The sequence below is a fragment of the Geosmithia morbida genome (genome assembly GCF_012550715.1).
Source record: "Geosmithia morbida isolate 1262 chromosome Unknown scaffold_4, whole genome shotgun sequence".
Lineage (NCBI taxonomy): Eukaryota > Fungi > Ascomycota > Sordariomycetes > Hypocreales > Bionectriaceae > Geosmithia > Geosmithia morbida.
The window spans coordinates 1437060-1452463 of record NW_023336191.1 but is presented as its reverse complement, the minus strand read 5'-3'; the positions used below and the strand labels follow the sequence as shown (position 1 = coordinate 1452463).

The 15404-nt window shown below is 56.7% G+C and overlaps 5 protein-coding genes across 5 annotated transcripts; 3 read left to right on the top strand and 2 right to left on the bottom strand.

The window, feature by feature from the left end:
- Window positions 1–2006: 2006 nt before the first annotated feature.
- On the top strand, window positions 2007–6085 carry GMORB2_5930 (LPXTG-motif cell wall anchor domain protein; the record flags this gene model as incomplete). The annotated part of the gene is made up of 3 exons (XM_035467900.1): window positions 2007–2654; window positions 2862–3623; window positions 3851–6085. 3 exons carry the CDS (start codon window positions 2007–2009, stop codon window positions 6083–6085), a joined length of 3645 nt encoding a protein of 1214 aa, XP_035322866.1.
- An 837-nt stretch (window positions 6086–6922) lies between these two features.
- Window positions 6923–7849, top strand: GMORB2_5929 (2'-phosphotransferase; the record flags this gene model as incomplete). The annotated part of the gene is made up of 1 exon (XM_035467899.1): window positions 6923–7849. One exon carries the CDS (start codon window positions 6923–6925, stop codon window positions 7847–7849), a length of 927 nt encoding a protein of 308 aa, XP_035322865.1.
- Window positions 7850–8013: 164 nt separating this feature from the next.
- On the bottom strand, window positions 8014–9139 carry GMORB2_5928 (uncharacterized protein; the record flags this gene model as incomplete). Its single annotated transcript, XM_035467898.1, has 3 exons — window positions 8014–8314; window positions 8600–8825; window positions 8935–9139. The coding sequence occupies 3 exons, from the start codon at window positions 9137–9139 to the stop codon at window positions 8014–8016; spliced, it is 732 nt and encodes a 243-aa protein (XP_035322864.1).
- A 577-nt stretch (window positions 9140–9716) lies between these two features.
- Window positions 9717–10796, bottom strand: GMORB2_5927 (Uncharacterized conserved protein (DUF2361); the record flags this gene model as incomplete). Its single annotated transcript, XM_035467897.1, has 1 exon — window positions 9717–10796. The coding sequence occupies one exon, from the start codon at window positions 10794–10796 to the stop codon at window positions 9717–9719; it is 1080 nt and encodes a 359-aa protein (XP_035322863.1).
- Window positions 10797–11378: 582 nt separating this feature from the next.
- GMORB2_5926 (uncharacterized protein) lies at window positions 11379–14994 on the top strand (the record flags this gene model as incomplete). The annotated part of the gene is made up of 5 exons (XM_035467896.1): window positions 11379–11940; window positions 12027–12668; window positions 12743–13333; window positions 13396–13488; window positions 13562–14994. The coding sequence occupies 5 exons, from the start codon at window positions 11379–11381 to the stop codon at window positions 14992–14994; spliced, it is 3321 nt and encodes a 1106-aa protein (XP_035322862.1).
- Between the last annotated feature and the right edge of the window lie 410 nt (window positions 14995–15404).

The window sequence follows — 15404 nt, the reverse complement described above, 5'->3', positions numbered from 1 at the left end:
AGCAGGAAGGAACCATTGACGTGCACTCTGCCTATACTTGTAAAGGTATGTCTGTTGAAGCACAAGTCCCGTGACTGAACTGGGCGCCCGGATCTTCCGTACTCTTCTACGGAGAACGACATGCCATGCGTCATTCCAACTTTTCCCCTCTCGTGACCGTTCTTGTAGACAGCAGAAGGCGCAGAGCTCACGGCAGCGGCCCTCGAATATATATGGATATCCGTATGCCATCTAAGCTCAAGCCAGAGCACAATGCTCCCCGTCCGTGGAAGCATTCGGCAAAGTCGATATCCTGCAAGTACGGAGCAGCTACATGTATGGATTCGTGCTACCAATGGCCCTCGGCCACGATTCTGCAGCCCCGTTGTTGAAGCAGGGATGCAGCCTGAAGCTACGGAGTAAATTCAACGACCAGCAAGCCTAGGCCGCCCAGACCCATCTGAAAAGAGACGACAGTTTGGTGATGAAAGGCCGCCGATGGACCATGCTGAATGCAATAGGCCAAGGACTGTTACCTTTTAGTACTACCCATAAGGGGCGGACGGGCAGCGCCGCAGCGGTCCTTGTCGAATTCATCTCCCCCTCTCCCCACAAACATCAGCTAGCCATCCGCCGTTTCGCACCCAGCCAGCCATCGCCAGCGCACAGACCCGTCATCTGGGTGCAACCTGTCTATCTGCCGATCAAGGCCTAGGTAGTACTCGTAGATAATATATCAGTTATATGTCATAATACAATACCCATAGAGGGAGAGAAAAATGAAAGGACAGGTCGGTAATTACGTCGTAGAGAGGATGGGTGTGTATGGTCTGCCTGCATCATCAAGAGTATCAGGTCATAGGACATCTGACCGGGGTTTATGTTAGAAACAATGGCGTAAGAGGCGCACAGAGTGTATGGTACAACCCTCATGCTCAGTCTAGCGATACTAGTCTTAACACTGGTGAATGTATGTGCGAGCAGGTACGAGCTGCAAGACCAGAAACTAAAGATACAGGCATCACGGGTCATTATATGCTTACCGTTCGCGATCCAGGACTGTGACCCATGTCGGGACCATGACCACGCTATCTGTAGGCGCATATGGAGAGATGAGGGGGGAGGGGAGGGCGGCCGATAAAGATGGTACCGCAGCGTACTATTATTACTCGTGTATACTGGTTTCCCATACCCAGAAGCGGTGGGATTCTGATGTATTTTTGCNTCATTATATGCTTACCGTTCGCGATCCAGGACTGTGACCCATGTCGGGACCATGACCACGCTATCTGTAGGCGCATATGGAGAGATGAGGGGGGACGGAATGGCGGCCGATAAAGATGGTACCGCAGCGTACTATTATTACTCGTGTATACTGGTTTCCCATACCCAGAAGCGGTGGGATTCTGATGTATTTTTGCTCCTGGTAGAATAAAACTTCTCATAGCTTGGACGGTGTCGGTTGGTAACTACGCGTTGGCATGCAGCACAGCATTTGAATTGATGCCCTGTTTGCTCATGTGGGGGTTGCTCTTTCCCTCGCGATGCTGCTGCTAGCAGCTTGCCGACTCCAGTTCCTCTCCCCTTTTTTTTCTTCCTATGTCTTCTCTTCCCCTTCTCTTTCTTTCTTTTCCCATCTTCTTCAAGAATCGGGCCAGCTGGGCTGTCAAATCAAGTGGCGAGGGAAAGAAACGAGAAAATCCCCTCTTCTTGCCCCAGACATCGTCATTCTTTTCTTTTCCATTTTTTGCGTTTGAGCCGGCGTAACTTTGTCAACCTGTTGCTCTCCTCCGAGACCCTCTATTTCCCACCTTATATTTTCTCCCCGAAAGAAACATAACCTGGCCCCTTGCTGTTCCACAACCGACACGATCCTACAGATATTACTACTTTTTCTTCTGACATCCGTCAAACAGAATCAAGGAATGATATGCTGAGAAACCCCTTGTGTCCTCCACCCAGGCTCGCGCAAGGAAAGAGGAGCCGGATAGCATAATATTACTCGTATACGAGTATTACTCGGCACTATGGCAGAGACAGGCGTCCGTCTCACAACTGCGGGCCATACAGCTGGTCCCCAGGCGAGTCTCCAGGGAGATCCCCAGCGCACGACGCCCACTATGAGTCCGGGCACGAATACCGCCGCCAATAGCACCGCTCCCACTATAACCACCGCTGCCATCACCAGCGCAACCACGACTACTGCAGCAACTAATATTATTGCCACTGCAGCTGATAATGGTCCAGCCCGCGCGAGGCCTATTACGCCTACACCTACGCCGCCTGCTGCCAGTGAGGCCAGCCATGCCCAAGTCCAAAATCAGGCTTCACCACAGCACAGCCAACTACACCATCTTCACCACCGATTAGGGTCTGGTCATGACGACGCCGACGAAAACAGACACAATAACCATACTGCTACCATTGCCAGCGTTCTGGATCAACAGTCGGCTCCGTCGTCGAACAGCGCCACCAATAACACCCCTGGCTCGTCTGATCTGCCTATCTCTCACAACGCTCCTACGTCGTCGTCTGGGCTGCCCCTATTGCCCCAGTACCGCGTGGCTCCGCAAACAACAACTGTCTCACCCAATTCGGTAGCGCCTGACCGCGACAGCCCCTCAACTGTCTCTCACCACCGCCAAACCAACGACACCGCACAAACACCAGAAGCGGTAAATATTCATCGTCGGTATTCACACCAGCGCCAGCAGCAGCAGCAGCAGCAGCCGCCTTCGGAACAGACTCCGTCCTCCCTTTGGCCGTCTGCTCCTCTCTCAACCACCAGTTCTCCGCATGAGACTGCCAAACGCGACGTCGGCACACCTCCGGAACACGACCAGCCACACCACCAACATCAAAAACACCACTCTTCGCAACAGCCAGCACAGCAGCGGCAGCAGCAGCAATCGTCTGCGACCGAAGTCAACCTGGACACACCGTCGGTGGACGCTCATCTCGCGTCGCATCCACAGCGTCGAGCTTCCGCTCCTCGCAGCTCTCTCGTTATCAATACCTTGGATGGTCACCCGGCCCCCGTGAGGACTCAACGCGCACACGGAGCAGCCGAGGGCGGCACTTCCAGCAGTGCCGCCACCGTCCCGGACACACAGTCCTCAAGGGACTCGCTCCAGGGCCAGCGGGAGCTTCTTCTGGTCAAGTCGCTCTCGTCGCTTTCAAACCCTTCAGACGAGAGACGAGCGTCGATTCTTCAGCAGCGACCGCCCGTCTCATACAAGCCTCCGCCCAACGCCGCCTCGACGAAAGCTCCGTCCGCCTCGTCTTCGGTTTCCTCCACATCCTCTTCTCCCGCTGTTCGGGTACCTCCCATCCGCTCCTTCCGCTCCTCGGGCTCCCGCAAAAGCCTCACCCTCGATATGAACTACTACCGATCCCGGCCCGGCGACTCCTCGGCCGACGAAACAAGCGACGACCCTGAAAATGACAGAACTCTCCGCGCTCTTGAGGGGAGGCAGATCCAAGACATGTTGCAGATGACCCCTCCTAGCTCTGCTAGACACGGCGACTTCAACGACGCTGATGACGGCGGGGACGTATTTCTCCGAATTGCTAGGGAGGAAGACTCTCACCGAGCCGCCTCCACCGCCAACGGCAACATGGCGGATGAGACACAGAGTCCGGTGGTAAGTACACTCATGGCACCCTCGCTTTTCTTATTGGTCGTTGTATACGGCAGATGCACGGCGCTGCCATGTGTTGTTGCAGACTATTCCCTTTTGTTTTTTCTGCTAGTCCTCTTTTCTTTTCCTTTTTTGACCTCATCAGTGGTCACTTTTTTTTTCCGTCTTGCGTGATATCAGACTTATCGTTTACCCGCTCTGTTATCTAACCACCCGCTGTTCTTGTATAGTCGCGAGTTTACCGCTCTCACCGCCGCCCACTCTCGACCAACGTTGCCACGTATCAACCCAAGTCGCCGCCCTTTGTCGGTCGCCGCCTCTCAGACCAACGAGACAGCCCGAGGTCAAGGGTTGACGACAAACGTGCCAGCGAGATCACCCGATCCATGACCCTGAGGGGCTTCTCACGTGATCACCCCAAGGCCGCCTTTGCTCACCCTGGCGACGCCACTGCCAGTCCCCCGAGGTCCACGGCCCCGACATCCCTACGGCCCTCCCCTCTAGCACCTCGAGCTGTTGCCTACTACGATATCGGTGCTGCCGACAATGTCAGCAACAACCCTATACCCCAACACCGTCGCTCTTCTGTAACGGAGCACATAGTCTCGCCATCTGTACGAACGTCGACTTACAGGTCGTCTGGTTCGCGAGACACGGGTCCTGGAAAGATCTACAGTTCTTCTCCGCTGACCCGCTCCTTTAACTGGCAACAAGGAGACCGTCAAGGTGAGGATGCCAATGGCGCACACGCTGCCAATGGCGTGGAAGGGACAGAGTCGACTGCTTCCAACACGGCGCCATCGACTGTGTGGGACGAGCTGGACGATCTCAAGTCGCGTATTCACCGCCTAGAACTGACAGGGAAGCTCCCTGCCACCTCAGGTGCTGCAGTCTCCAGGCTCACCGACGAGCGGCCACCCACAGCTGCCACGACAGCCACGACCGCTTCGTCCTCTCCCAAACGATCCAGGGAAACCGGGCCTCAGAACAACAACGCCAGCGCCGCCGCCGCCGCCGCCGCCAACAATGGCAAGGACAACGCCAGCGAGACACGCGGTAGCATCATGCCTGCCCAGAAAGAGGCATACCCCATTCTCGTCTCAGCACTATCCAAGTCGAAGCCCTTCCTCCACCTGGAAATATTTCGCGCCCTCGAGTCCGCAGCCAACGACGCAATGTCTTTAGCCTCCATGATGGGGCAGCCCGGCGAACCCGGCCCCATATCCAGCGGTGCAAGTGCCATCGGCCCGGGTGGAGCCGTCGTCACTGACCGCCAGCTCCGCCGAAAGGCTGACAGCGTCTGCCGTAGTCTGACAGAGCTTTGCGTCGCGCTGGGTGAGGACTCGGCCCACACCCGACCTCAGACCCAAAAGGCGGCAAACACAGCTCCGTCTCAGATCCAGACTCAGACTCAGGCTCAGACTCAATCCCAGCCGCAGGTCCTCGCACCAATCCAGACTCAGAGTTCGAGTCAAGGCCTCACACAGTACCATCCGTCGACGTCGTCATCACAGGCAGACGGGCCCTCGACACCCACCATCCACAAATCCTTTAGCGGCCTTCACTCCCGACGACCTAGCATCTCGTCGGGACAGGGTCTCCGGGACCCTGTCAAGCAGCAGCTGGCCAGCCCACGAAGCGTCTCCAAGTTTGAGGAGAGGAGAAATACCATACTCAACGGGGGCGCCTTGCCCAGTCCCCGAACTGTGGTGGCCTCCACCCCAGCCACGCCGCAGGATCCGACGGTCAGCCGCCGGTCGTCTCTCCTCATTGCCAGAACACGCCGGGCAGTGACAGAGGAGCCCGAGGACGCCACTGGTAGGAAGTCATCCCTTCTCAGGACCCGGCGCGCAGGCACCGAGGAGCCCGAGGAAGAGCGCCAGACGGCGATCCGACGGGCAAGGCGAGGCACCACGGGCGAGGGGGATGACGAGGCCGCGACTGCGGCTGCCGCCGCCTCAAACTTCCGTGCTCTGTCCCGCGCCTTCACCGAAGTGAACGCAACACGAGGCCAGCCGCGAGAATACACCGAGGTGGCGGCGTCGGCGAGGGGCCCTACTCGCGAGTACAGCACCGTCTCGACAACACGTGACTACGCCTCACACCGGTATCAGGAGCCACTGTCTCCGACTTCGACGGAGCAGCCTGATCCTAACGTGCCATCTACTCTACCTCGCCGACGATTCGTCTCATCTCACGCGACCAATGCGCGACTGAGTGCTGCCAGTACGCCAGCACCGGGAGCCACGTCGAGCAGCGCGCTACCCACGAGGAAGAATGCCGGACCACCACCCACGTCCATGACCACGGTGCCCAAGGAACGGGACCACACAGCACCTCCTACGTCCCGGTACGCATCCCTGGGACAGACGCTATTCCCCGGGCGGACGGGCAATCTCAGCACGAGACGGTACAACCGAGACAGCAGCATAGGTACGGGTACCACTGTTGCTTACAATCGGTAGAGAACCACGGACGACATGATCCAATGATGATTGTAACAATATATTCTACTTTTATATTTCACCGAACTCTTTTTTCTTCCATCCCTCTACCCTTCTCCTTTGTCCTTTCCTTGCCTGCCCAACTCAGAACTACTAGCGCTGCTACTGCTTTCTCTTTGTCTCCTTGCATTGTTCCTTATTATTTTCGATTTTCGGACAAGGGTATGTTCGGTTTCTTTTCATTCTTGGAAGCGTATCTCATATTCCGCTTGTTTATCATAAAAACCGGATGTTTTTGAGAGGAAGATGAGGGGTAGTTATGTGTTGGACAAACTCACATGACACACAATATGAATGACTGGCTTTGGGAGCCACCTGGTTGTAATATTCACCACGTCTTTTGCCGTACTATTTCTGTGTGCTTCTCTGTTCTTGCTACTACCGCTATTACTACTTCTACATGACAAGGTAGTAGAAATGTGCAGATGTAGCACTACACCTATTAGATCTAAAGAACTCCGTTTCCCAGAGTAATATAACAGAAGTTGTGGTTTCCACGGGTCGAGTACAAGATGTCGCTGGCTGACTCACCTACTTGACGTAAACTTACCCTGAACATCACACGACGAACGTCATAGTTTTTTTTTTTTTTGCACATGAGCCACACTTGACTCGAGGAATAAAGAGACAGTCAGAACAGGTGAAGGTTATAAAATATAGGAAACCACTCGGCGATCAAGATTTCTCTGCGGCCCTCAGGCATCGGCTTAACTGTGTCTCTCCACGCTCAAGACGAGGCACATCATAAAGTATATACCCACCATTACTTTGGGAAGTATTCTAAGACGAACGCGCAAAATGGACTACGACAGCAACGAAGCAGTCTTATCCATCCAGGATGCCATCCAGGATTCCATACCGACCAAAGGACCAAAGAGCCGCAACGGACGCGGCGGGAAGCGACACGGTGGAGGCCGCGGCCAGCCCCGCGAAGTGCAAGTCTCCAAGGCGCTATCCAAGCTGCTCCGGCACCAGGCCGACAGCGCAGGCATCCAGCTCGACGGCGAGGGGTTTGCCCGACTAGACGCCGTCCTGCGCTGGGGGCCGATCAAGTCCCTCGGCGTAACTGTGCAGGAGGTGCGGGATGTGGTGGGCAGCAACGACAAGCAGAGGTTTCTCCTCAAGGGGACGGCGACGACGGCAAGTGCCCCCCCGAGCGAGAGTGACGACGCGTCCAGGTATCTCATCCGGGCCAATCAGGGCCACTCGATCAAGGTAGAATCGTCTTCCCTGCTGAGACCCATTGCGGTACCCGAGGACGTGCCTCCCCTCGTCGTGCACGGGACATACTACGCCTTCTGGCCGGCTATCGTCGAGGCGGGCGGTCTCAAGGCCATGGGGCGCACGCACGTCCACTGTTCCACGGGGACCCCCGAAGATGGGAAGGGCGGCGTCATCAGTGGGATGCGGCGCGACGCCGAGCTCCTCGTGGAGATTGACGTCGCCAGGAGCATGGAGGAGGGAGGGCTGAAGTGGTGGAGGAGTGACAACGGCGTCATCCTCTCCGAGGGGGACGACGAGGCGGGCCTCGTCAGCTCAAAGTTCTTCAGGAGCGTCAGGGGGAGGGGCGGGGACGTTGGCGTCCTGTGGGAGAATGGGCAGTGGGTTGCCGATCTGCCAGAGGGCCTCAAGATTCGGGCTCCGCATGGGAAGGGCAGCGGCAGGGGCGGAGGGAGGCAGGGACAGCGACGAAAGGAAAAGTCGAATGACGGGCAGCCGTCTTGATGCAGAGTACGTTAGCAGACAGTCTGCTGTCCACTTCACTGTATTGTTCGTGAGTGAGAAGGGACATCTCGTATGACAGCTACCACGTGCTACTAGGTAGAGAAAAGAAGAAGAGAAAGATTAAAAAAAATAAGCAAGCCAACCATTCCCAGTCCCGTCCCCCTTCATTTCAACATATCATCGATTATTTCATGTTTCCTCCTCAGCCTCCCCTCAAGAATAGACAAGGTCCTCTCGGCAATCTGCACCTTGGTCTCAGTCCTGCCCAGAACGCGCTCCACGTTACCCAACCTGTCAGGCAAGGGTTCAAACTGCACCCACCCGCGGTAGAAGTTGGGAATACCGCCAATGTCGGGCTCGACGTGGTACTGGGGCGTGCCGAAGCCTAGCCTGGTGGCCAGGTGGCTGACTCGGTGGTATAGTTCTCTCTCTTCTACGCCACTCCCGCACATGTTCAGGCCGTTCCTAGATGCGGAAGGGGTTGATGGGGGCGGGGGTGAGGAGTAGGCGCTTGACGTTATTGCGCCGGCCATGAGAGGGGAGACCTGTTGCTGCTGCTGGCTCTGTTGGGCCCGCGACTGGTCCCGCTGCTGGTGCTGCTGCTGATGTACGATGGATGGAAGGGCAGCGTTGGTGGTGGGGGGAGTGAGAGGAGGAGCGGGAGAGGCCATGACGGGAGAAGCAGCAACAGCAGCAGCAGAAGTGAGTGCCGTCACGCCGCGGCGTGGCGCGGTGTTGGGGTTCAGGTACTCGAGGGCTATTTTGGCGGCGAACTGCTTGGCAGACTTCTTGCTCTTGAAACTGGGGATATCCTCGCCAACGGAATAGCCGTGGCCCTCTCGGGGGAAGTGTTCCTTGTCTGGGTCGAGGGAGCAAAAGCACCTCCATCGTTTCTCGGTCAGGCCATTTATCTTGACATCGATGGGGCCTTCGTCGATGAATGTTGGATGAGCAAGGTGTTTAAGTTGAATAAATCCTTTTTATTTCCATTTTTGTTTTCATCCCAAAAGTCAGCTATAACTACGGGCAAGTCTTGAAAAGACAGAAGACGGGTAGCGGTTGTATGGAAGAGAGAAGATACATACTCATCAGGTTACTGACATGGTCTTCATCACCAACTTGAGGCTCCTGCATGAACGGCACGAGGTTCGACACGGCGACCAGTTCACGTTGGACGAGAGGGGCGGGAGCACCATGAGTGCGCTCCCAGTTTTCTTTCTCGTCTATCCAGGCTCGGAGACGGTCCCACGGAGCTGCTGGTGAGAATGAGGATGGTGCGGTTGTAGCCATGGTGGGGATTGGCGGGGGTTGGTGGTGGTGGTGGTGGGGTAGGAGGGGAAACGTCGAAGCGATGCGAGAAGGTGATGGGTGTTGGGCGTGGAGGGAGGGAGAGAGAGAAAGAGAGAGAAGCCTAGCCACGGCGGGTGAAGCAGCCTGTCAGAGGCGCGTCTCGATTCGTGCGCGCATTGTGTGTGTGCGGTGTGTGTTGGCCGTCTGTGAGGCTGAGCGTAATCGAGAAAATCGAAAGAGAGGAGAGAAAAGAGTGTAGTACTAGAAGTTGAACTCATGATCCACCGCCCACAACGTTCCACTGGATAGGTGCAATAGAATTATCCTTGTGTGTTTTCAGAGTGCTATATGGAATAATGATGAAGATACTTTGCCGAAGTCTTGCCTAGGAATAGACTGCTTAAACTAAACGTATAGCTACCGACATCATGCCGGTTATCCTTCCACCCAAGATCCAAAGCCATCATGTTCCTGGGGTATCAAACCTCAAACAGTATACACAGAAATGCCATTAGGCTTGAACAGTGCAGGAGCAAAAACGAAGAGAAGAAAGAAAGGAAGAGAAGATCGATGCACATCACATGTCAAAGAAGCCCTCACCGTCGTCCTCGTCCTTCTTGGCCTCAGTCTCACGCATGAGTCGTCTCCTCTCCCTGCGGTTCATCTGTGCCGGCGGCGTCTTGCCGTTACTCGTCGTGGCGGCCTGGGTATTTGCGCCGACCGCCGACGCCGCCTTGCCATCAGGCCTTGTAGGCTTGGGTGTTGCGTTTGCGCCGCGCGCTTGGTTCTTCTTCCTCTTGTTGTTATCGTTGCTGTTGCTGTTTCTGTTGTTCTTGTCTTGCTTGCCGCCAGCAGTGGCGGTAGCCTCCATCTCCGGACGCCGTTCCCTCAACCTCCTCAGGGCGTCGGGACCGTCCTTCATGGCCTTCTCGACCGTGCTCCACAGTGGAGGTCGCTGAGTGGCGTCGAGGGAGATCTTGGTCAAGGTCGACGTCGTCGTAGTTGGCGCCGTCGCCTCGTCATCCTTGTCGTTGTCGTCGGCGTCGTTGCCATCCTTCTTCTCCGACTTCCCGTAAATGCTTATGTAGGGTTCGGTGTGGGGGTGGTTGACGGCGTAGGCCTCGTCTACCTCGGCCACGTGAAGTTGGGAACGCAACTTCTCCAGCTCTTGGGCGTCTGTCGTCTCGGCGATCTTCTTCTTCACCTGCTTGGCCAGTCGCATGGCCTTTTTCCGTTCTGTCCCGGCTATGTTAGTCTCGTGGGGCACTCCCTCGTCATCCTCCAGTCTTCCTTCTTCCTCCATTCTGCTCCGATATCGGAAGGGCATACCGAAGAATCGCACCATGTGGTACTTGGAGATCATGGCACTGCGCTTCTTCTGGAACGACTTGTCGTAAACAGTGGCCTTGTGCGTGGCCAGCTCTCGCTCGAGATCGTTGCGCACCTGGGCCGGAAGGTCGGCCTTCTTCTGGAACAGGCGCTCGATGGCGCGCGACCTCTTCTTAGCGTACTCGATGGTGCCCTCCTTGGCCCTGTGCCTGCTCTTGCCACCGGCCTTGAACCTTTTTGTCGACGGGCCCGAGTCGCCGCCTGCCGAATCCTGCTGGTGACCTGGGCTCGCGCCGTCGACCTCGTCGTGAAGCCTCTTGAAGGCCATTGCGGGTATGTCAAGTATGTCACTCTCTTCTCCCCCGAGTTCATAGACATGTATTTATGTGCGCCGTATCGAGAATGGATCAGCGAGGGGAAAGAGGTTGAAAAGAGAAAAGAAAAAAAGGACGAAAAAAAGGACGGTGGTGATGATGATGATGGATGGATTGACGGATTTCGACTTTTTTGGTGGGGTCCAGCCATCAAAGCATAGAAACGTGCCCGTATCGGGTTTAGCTCCCTTATCCAGGACAGTGGCCAATGATATGCCTAAGATCCTGCTTTCCATTCCCCACTTCACCTTCATACATCATACAGACTGTACAGATCTGTATAGGCAGCTAAACTCACCTCTCATCTCGAATCGTGATATCAGCTGATGTACAACCAATTCTAGCGCCCGCCGTTCTGAGGAAACAAAAATAAACAAGAAATCTGCCCCTCCAACGCTTCTTCTCTCACTCTGAGAGACATGCCATCGGTTGCAAGGGAGTCTGACCGAGGGACCTGATCCTACCCCTCGAGAGCGCACACCACGCTCAGAAGAAAGAACTCGTATCTCACTCATCGGGTGCTTGTTGCCTTCGTCATGGACCGTCCAGAGCCAGGACTGGTCAAGTGGTCGCCTAACCCGTCCATTGACAGTTTCGTCCATGTCAACCTGCAACACCGCGTCGTCCAGCTCTACGAGCCGACGGGTCACGCTCGCAACGGCCGCTTCGACTACGACAAGATCAGCCGGCACGATGACTTCCCGCCCCTCACCACCTACGACTGGTCTCCCACCAACCCCGGCCTGCTGGCCGTCGGCACCGGCACCGGTATAGTCAACCTCCTCAAGATTGACGACAACTCCAACTCGTTTGCCGAGCTGGGCCTCAAGATGACGAGGACGTGCCAGGCCGTCGCCTTCAACACCACGGGGCTGCTCGCCGTGGGACTCGACCGCGTCCGCATGGATCAGAGCCTGCATATCTGGGACGTCAGCCGTCTGTCGTCCACGGACAAGGGTTTGTCCAAGGAGGTTACGGAGCCGAAGAACAGGCTGGAGCCTAGCGTGTCCATATCCAGCATCAAGTTCTTCGAGGACAGCCCCCAGACGCTCGTGGCGGGTATCAAGTCCCAGGGTCTCCGTATGCATGATCTTCGAGGTGAGTGCATATAGAGGCATTCGTCGGTGTCTGCCACTACCGCGTTCCTGTGTGGCTCATCCGTTATACTTACACACACCACGCAGACCCGCAGAACATGGCCCTCTTCCAGACAAAATGCAACAACAACCTGGCCATCGACTACGCCGACCAAAACTACTTTGCCTCGTCGGCCCTGGACCAACCCGGCGTCATGGTATGGGACCGCCGCGCCACCTCGCGCCCCGTAGCCTCACACACCTACACCCAGGCCATAGCGGAGGACGATATCCCCTGGGGCGGAGCCCTCCGCCTCGACCGGGTCATCGAGACGGACTCTGACCCTTTTCTCGCCGAGGGCAAGCACTCCCTCATCCGATCTCTACGATACTGCCGTGACCAGCGCGGCCTGCTGGCCGTCCTCTCGCGCACGGGACAGCTCCGCGTTCTCGAGACCAACAAAGAGAGGCCTTCATCATCCGCGTCGAAGGCTCCCCAAGCACCCGAGAGCCCCGAGCTACTCGAGGTGAGGAAGTCGCACGAGATGGACCCTTCGTACGTCGAGACGACGAGGAAGAATAACCGTATCGTCTCGTTCGACTGGGTCAACCTCGACTCGCCGACGTTGCAGCCTAGGATGCTGGTTCTCAGGGCCAATGGCGGCTTCGACATTCTCGAACGTCCGTCGTACACGGCCGATCATGTTTTCAAGATGGTGCCGTGGCAGGCTCCTCATCGGGGTCTTGAGGGTGCGTCACCTACCCCAATGTTCCTTCTGCTCTCTATCTTCCCCCTCGAGATGAAGGCAAGCTGACCGAAGAAGAGGGACTTCCTTATCTCGACTTGATGCGCTTCGAGCCCCGACAGGCACTGCGCATGCTCGGTCCCGTCCTTGTAGACAAGGCACTGTCGGACATTCCCATCTTCGGCTCCGGCAAGGCAGACATCGCGGCCACCATCGAAGCGTCGCTGGACCCAGCCTCAGCGTCGTCACTCATGGCCGAGATGACGGGCACCATGGATGCTCCCCTCCCGGACGCCTTCTACCAGGCGAAGACTGTGGCCGCCAAGCTCCGTGCCCTCCGCACCTTTGTGCGCGAGGAGTTCCCCGGCAAGGCGGACGGCAATGGGAGTGGGCCGCAGCAGCATTTCGCCGGCGACCTCGGAGCGATCAAAGACGGCCTGGATGAGATGTCCCTGGCATCGAATGGCGTCGTCGGGCCATGCCACGAGATCCACGACGCCCTTCTGAGCATGCTGGTGGAGGTGCCGGGCCTGCCGCGCGAGGCTCAGTGCGTGGCCGACCATGAGATGGTCCTGCGCGCCAAAGAGCGGTACCTATTCGACGCGTCTACTAATAGAGACATCGTTTCTGATGATCCCTGGACGAGGTTTGTATGGGATTGGATAGACGGTATGGCCACACCATCAACCTTTTCATTGCTCATAACAGTCTGTCCCACTAACACGTCCTAGACGCCCACCACGCTGCCGAGAATGACGGAATGATCATGTCCAACATAGATCTAAGCTATCTAGGCATCTACTCAATATGGATGAACGACCTCGGTGAGAAGAACACAACTCCTGCTACCCCCACCTCCCACCTCCCAGCTAACAAAGAGAAAACGAAATGCGGCAGGTCGGACCCCCATGACTCGTCTTAGCGGCACCACGACCGTGCCGGACATGGTATACTGGGAACGCGCGATAGGAGGCCACTGTAAGAAGCACTACCTTCCCAAGTTTGACGGCGTACACACGCGACGGCCGCATCACCGCCAGCTCTGCCTCTCGATCTGCGGGTGGGGCGACGTGCAGAAGCACCCGGGCAGCCAGGCGATGAACTCTGGCGACCCAGCCTCGGCGCACACCATGGCAGCAGCACGATGCCTCTTCCGCGGCGACACGAGAGAGGCGGTGGAGATACTCAAAAACGCCAGCACGGCCCACCCGTCGCTGTTATTCGTCTCTCTGGCGCTGCAGCTCGTGGGAAACAACATCAACCACAACGGCAGGCGAGGATCAGCAGCAGCAGCAGCAGCAGCAGGAGGAGGAGGAGGAGTAAGGGGCAAAGAGCAGCAGCTCGAGTTCGACGAGACGGCGGCGTCGCGGACAGACCCGTACCTGCAGGCCATGTCATCCCTCATCGCGACGGGCGACTGGACCTCTGTGGCGAACCAGCGGTCGCTGCCGCTGTCGGACCGAGCTCTCGTGGCGGTGCGTAACTTCCCAGACGACCAGCTGACGTCGTGGCTGGCGCAGCAGGTGTCGCGGGCCGCCGAGGAGGGCGACGTGGAGGGCATAGTGCTGACGGGAATCGGCGACGCGCTCGTCGACGTGTTGGCGCGCTACGTCCAGAAGTTCGGCGACATCCAGACGGCCACGCTGGTCATGTCCTTGGCCCACCCGCGCTACATGGACGACGTGCGCTGCCGGGCCTGGCGCAACGCCTACCGCTCTCTCCTGCAGCGCCACAAGCTCTTCTTCCACCGGACAAAGTACGAGGTCGAGTCTACTAAGCGCTCCAAGCGACGGGGAGGTCAGCCCGCCCTCAAGCCGCCCTCTAGGCAGATCGCCCTCCGGTGCGTCTACTGCGACGCCGAGACTTCCCTCGCCAATCACAATCACAACCAAGGCCAAGGCCAAGGCCACGGTCGCGGTCACGTCCACGGTCGCGGTCACGGCCACGGCCAGCTCTCCTCGGCTGCTACGCCGGCCACGGCCGCGGCGGTCGTGGGAGGAGTCCCAAAACCACCCGTGGTCGAGTCGAGGAGGAACCCCCTCCTCGCAGCGAGCATAAACGCCGGCGTGAGCTGCCCCAACTGCGGTCGTCACCTGCCCCGGTGCGTCGTATGCCTCGAGATCGTCGGCGTGCCGAGGTCAGACAGGCCTGAGGAGAAGGGCGACGAGACCAGGACGGCCGGCCGGTTCCCGACCTTCTGTCTCAGGTGCGACCATGTCCTCCATCTCGACCACGCCAGGCAGTGGTTCGCCAGGCATGCGGAGTGTCCTGTGCCCGAGTGCAGGTGTCGGTGCAATTTCAGGGCTAATCCCGAGTTGGACTATCATTGACTCTTTTATTTGTTACTTACAAACATTACAAACATACAATGAATGGTACTAAAACCCCTTTTTTTCATATTCTGCCCTGCCTTGTGAATCCTTACCTTAACCCCCCCCCAAATTTTTTTTTAAAAAAAATACATAAATAAATGAATAACCAAAAACGAGTACTACTGATGGATGTGGTCGAAAATCTTTGTTTTAATTTTGAGAAACCTATAACTGCTCGTTCAGTCTCGACACTTTGCATGCAAGTTAAAAAGAAATCAAAGACAATCAACGCCCTGAAATTCTCATTTTCATTTTTATCAACTCCACTTTGTAAGTCGTCTACATCATTTTTTTTTTGGTTGTGTGTGTATTCTCATTGTCATCGTTCTTTAAGAAAGAAGGGAAAGGGAGAGAAGGAGAGAAAAAAA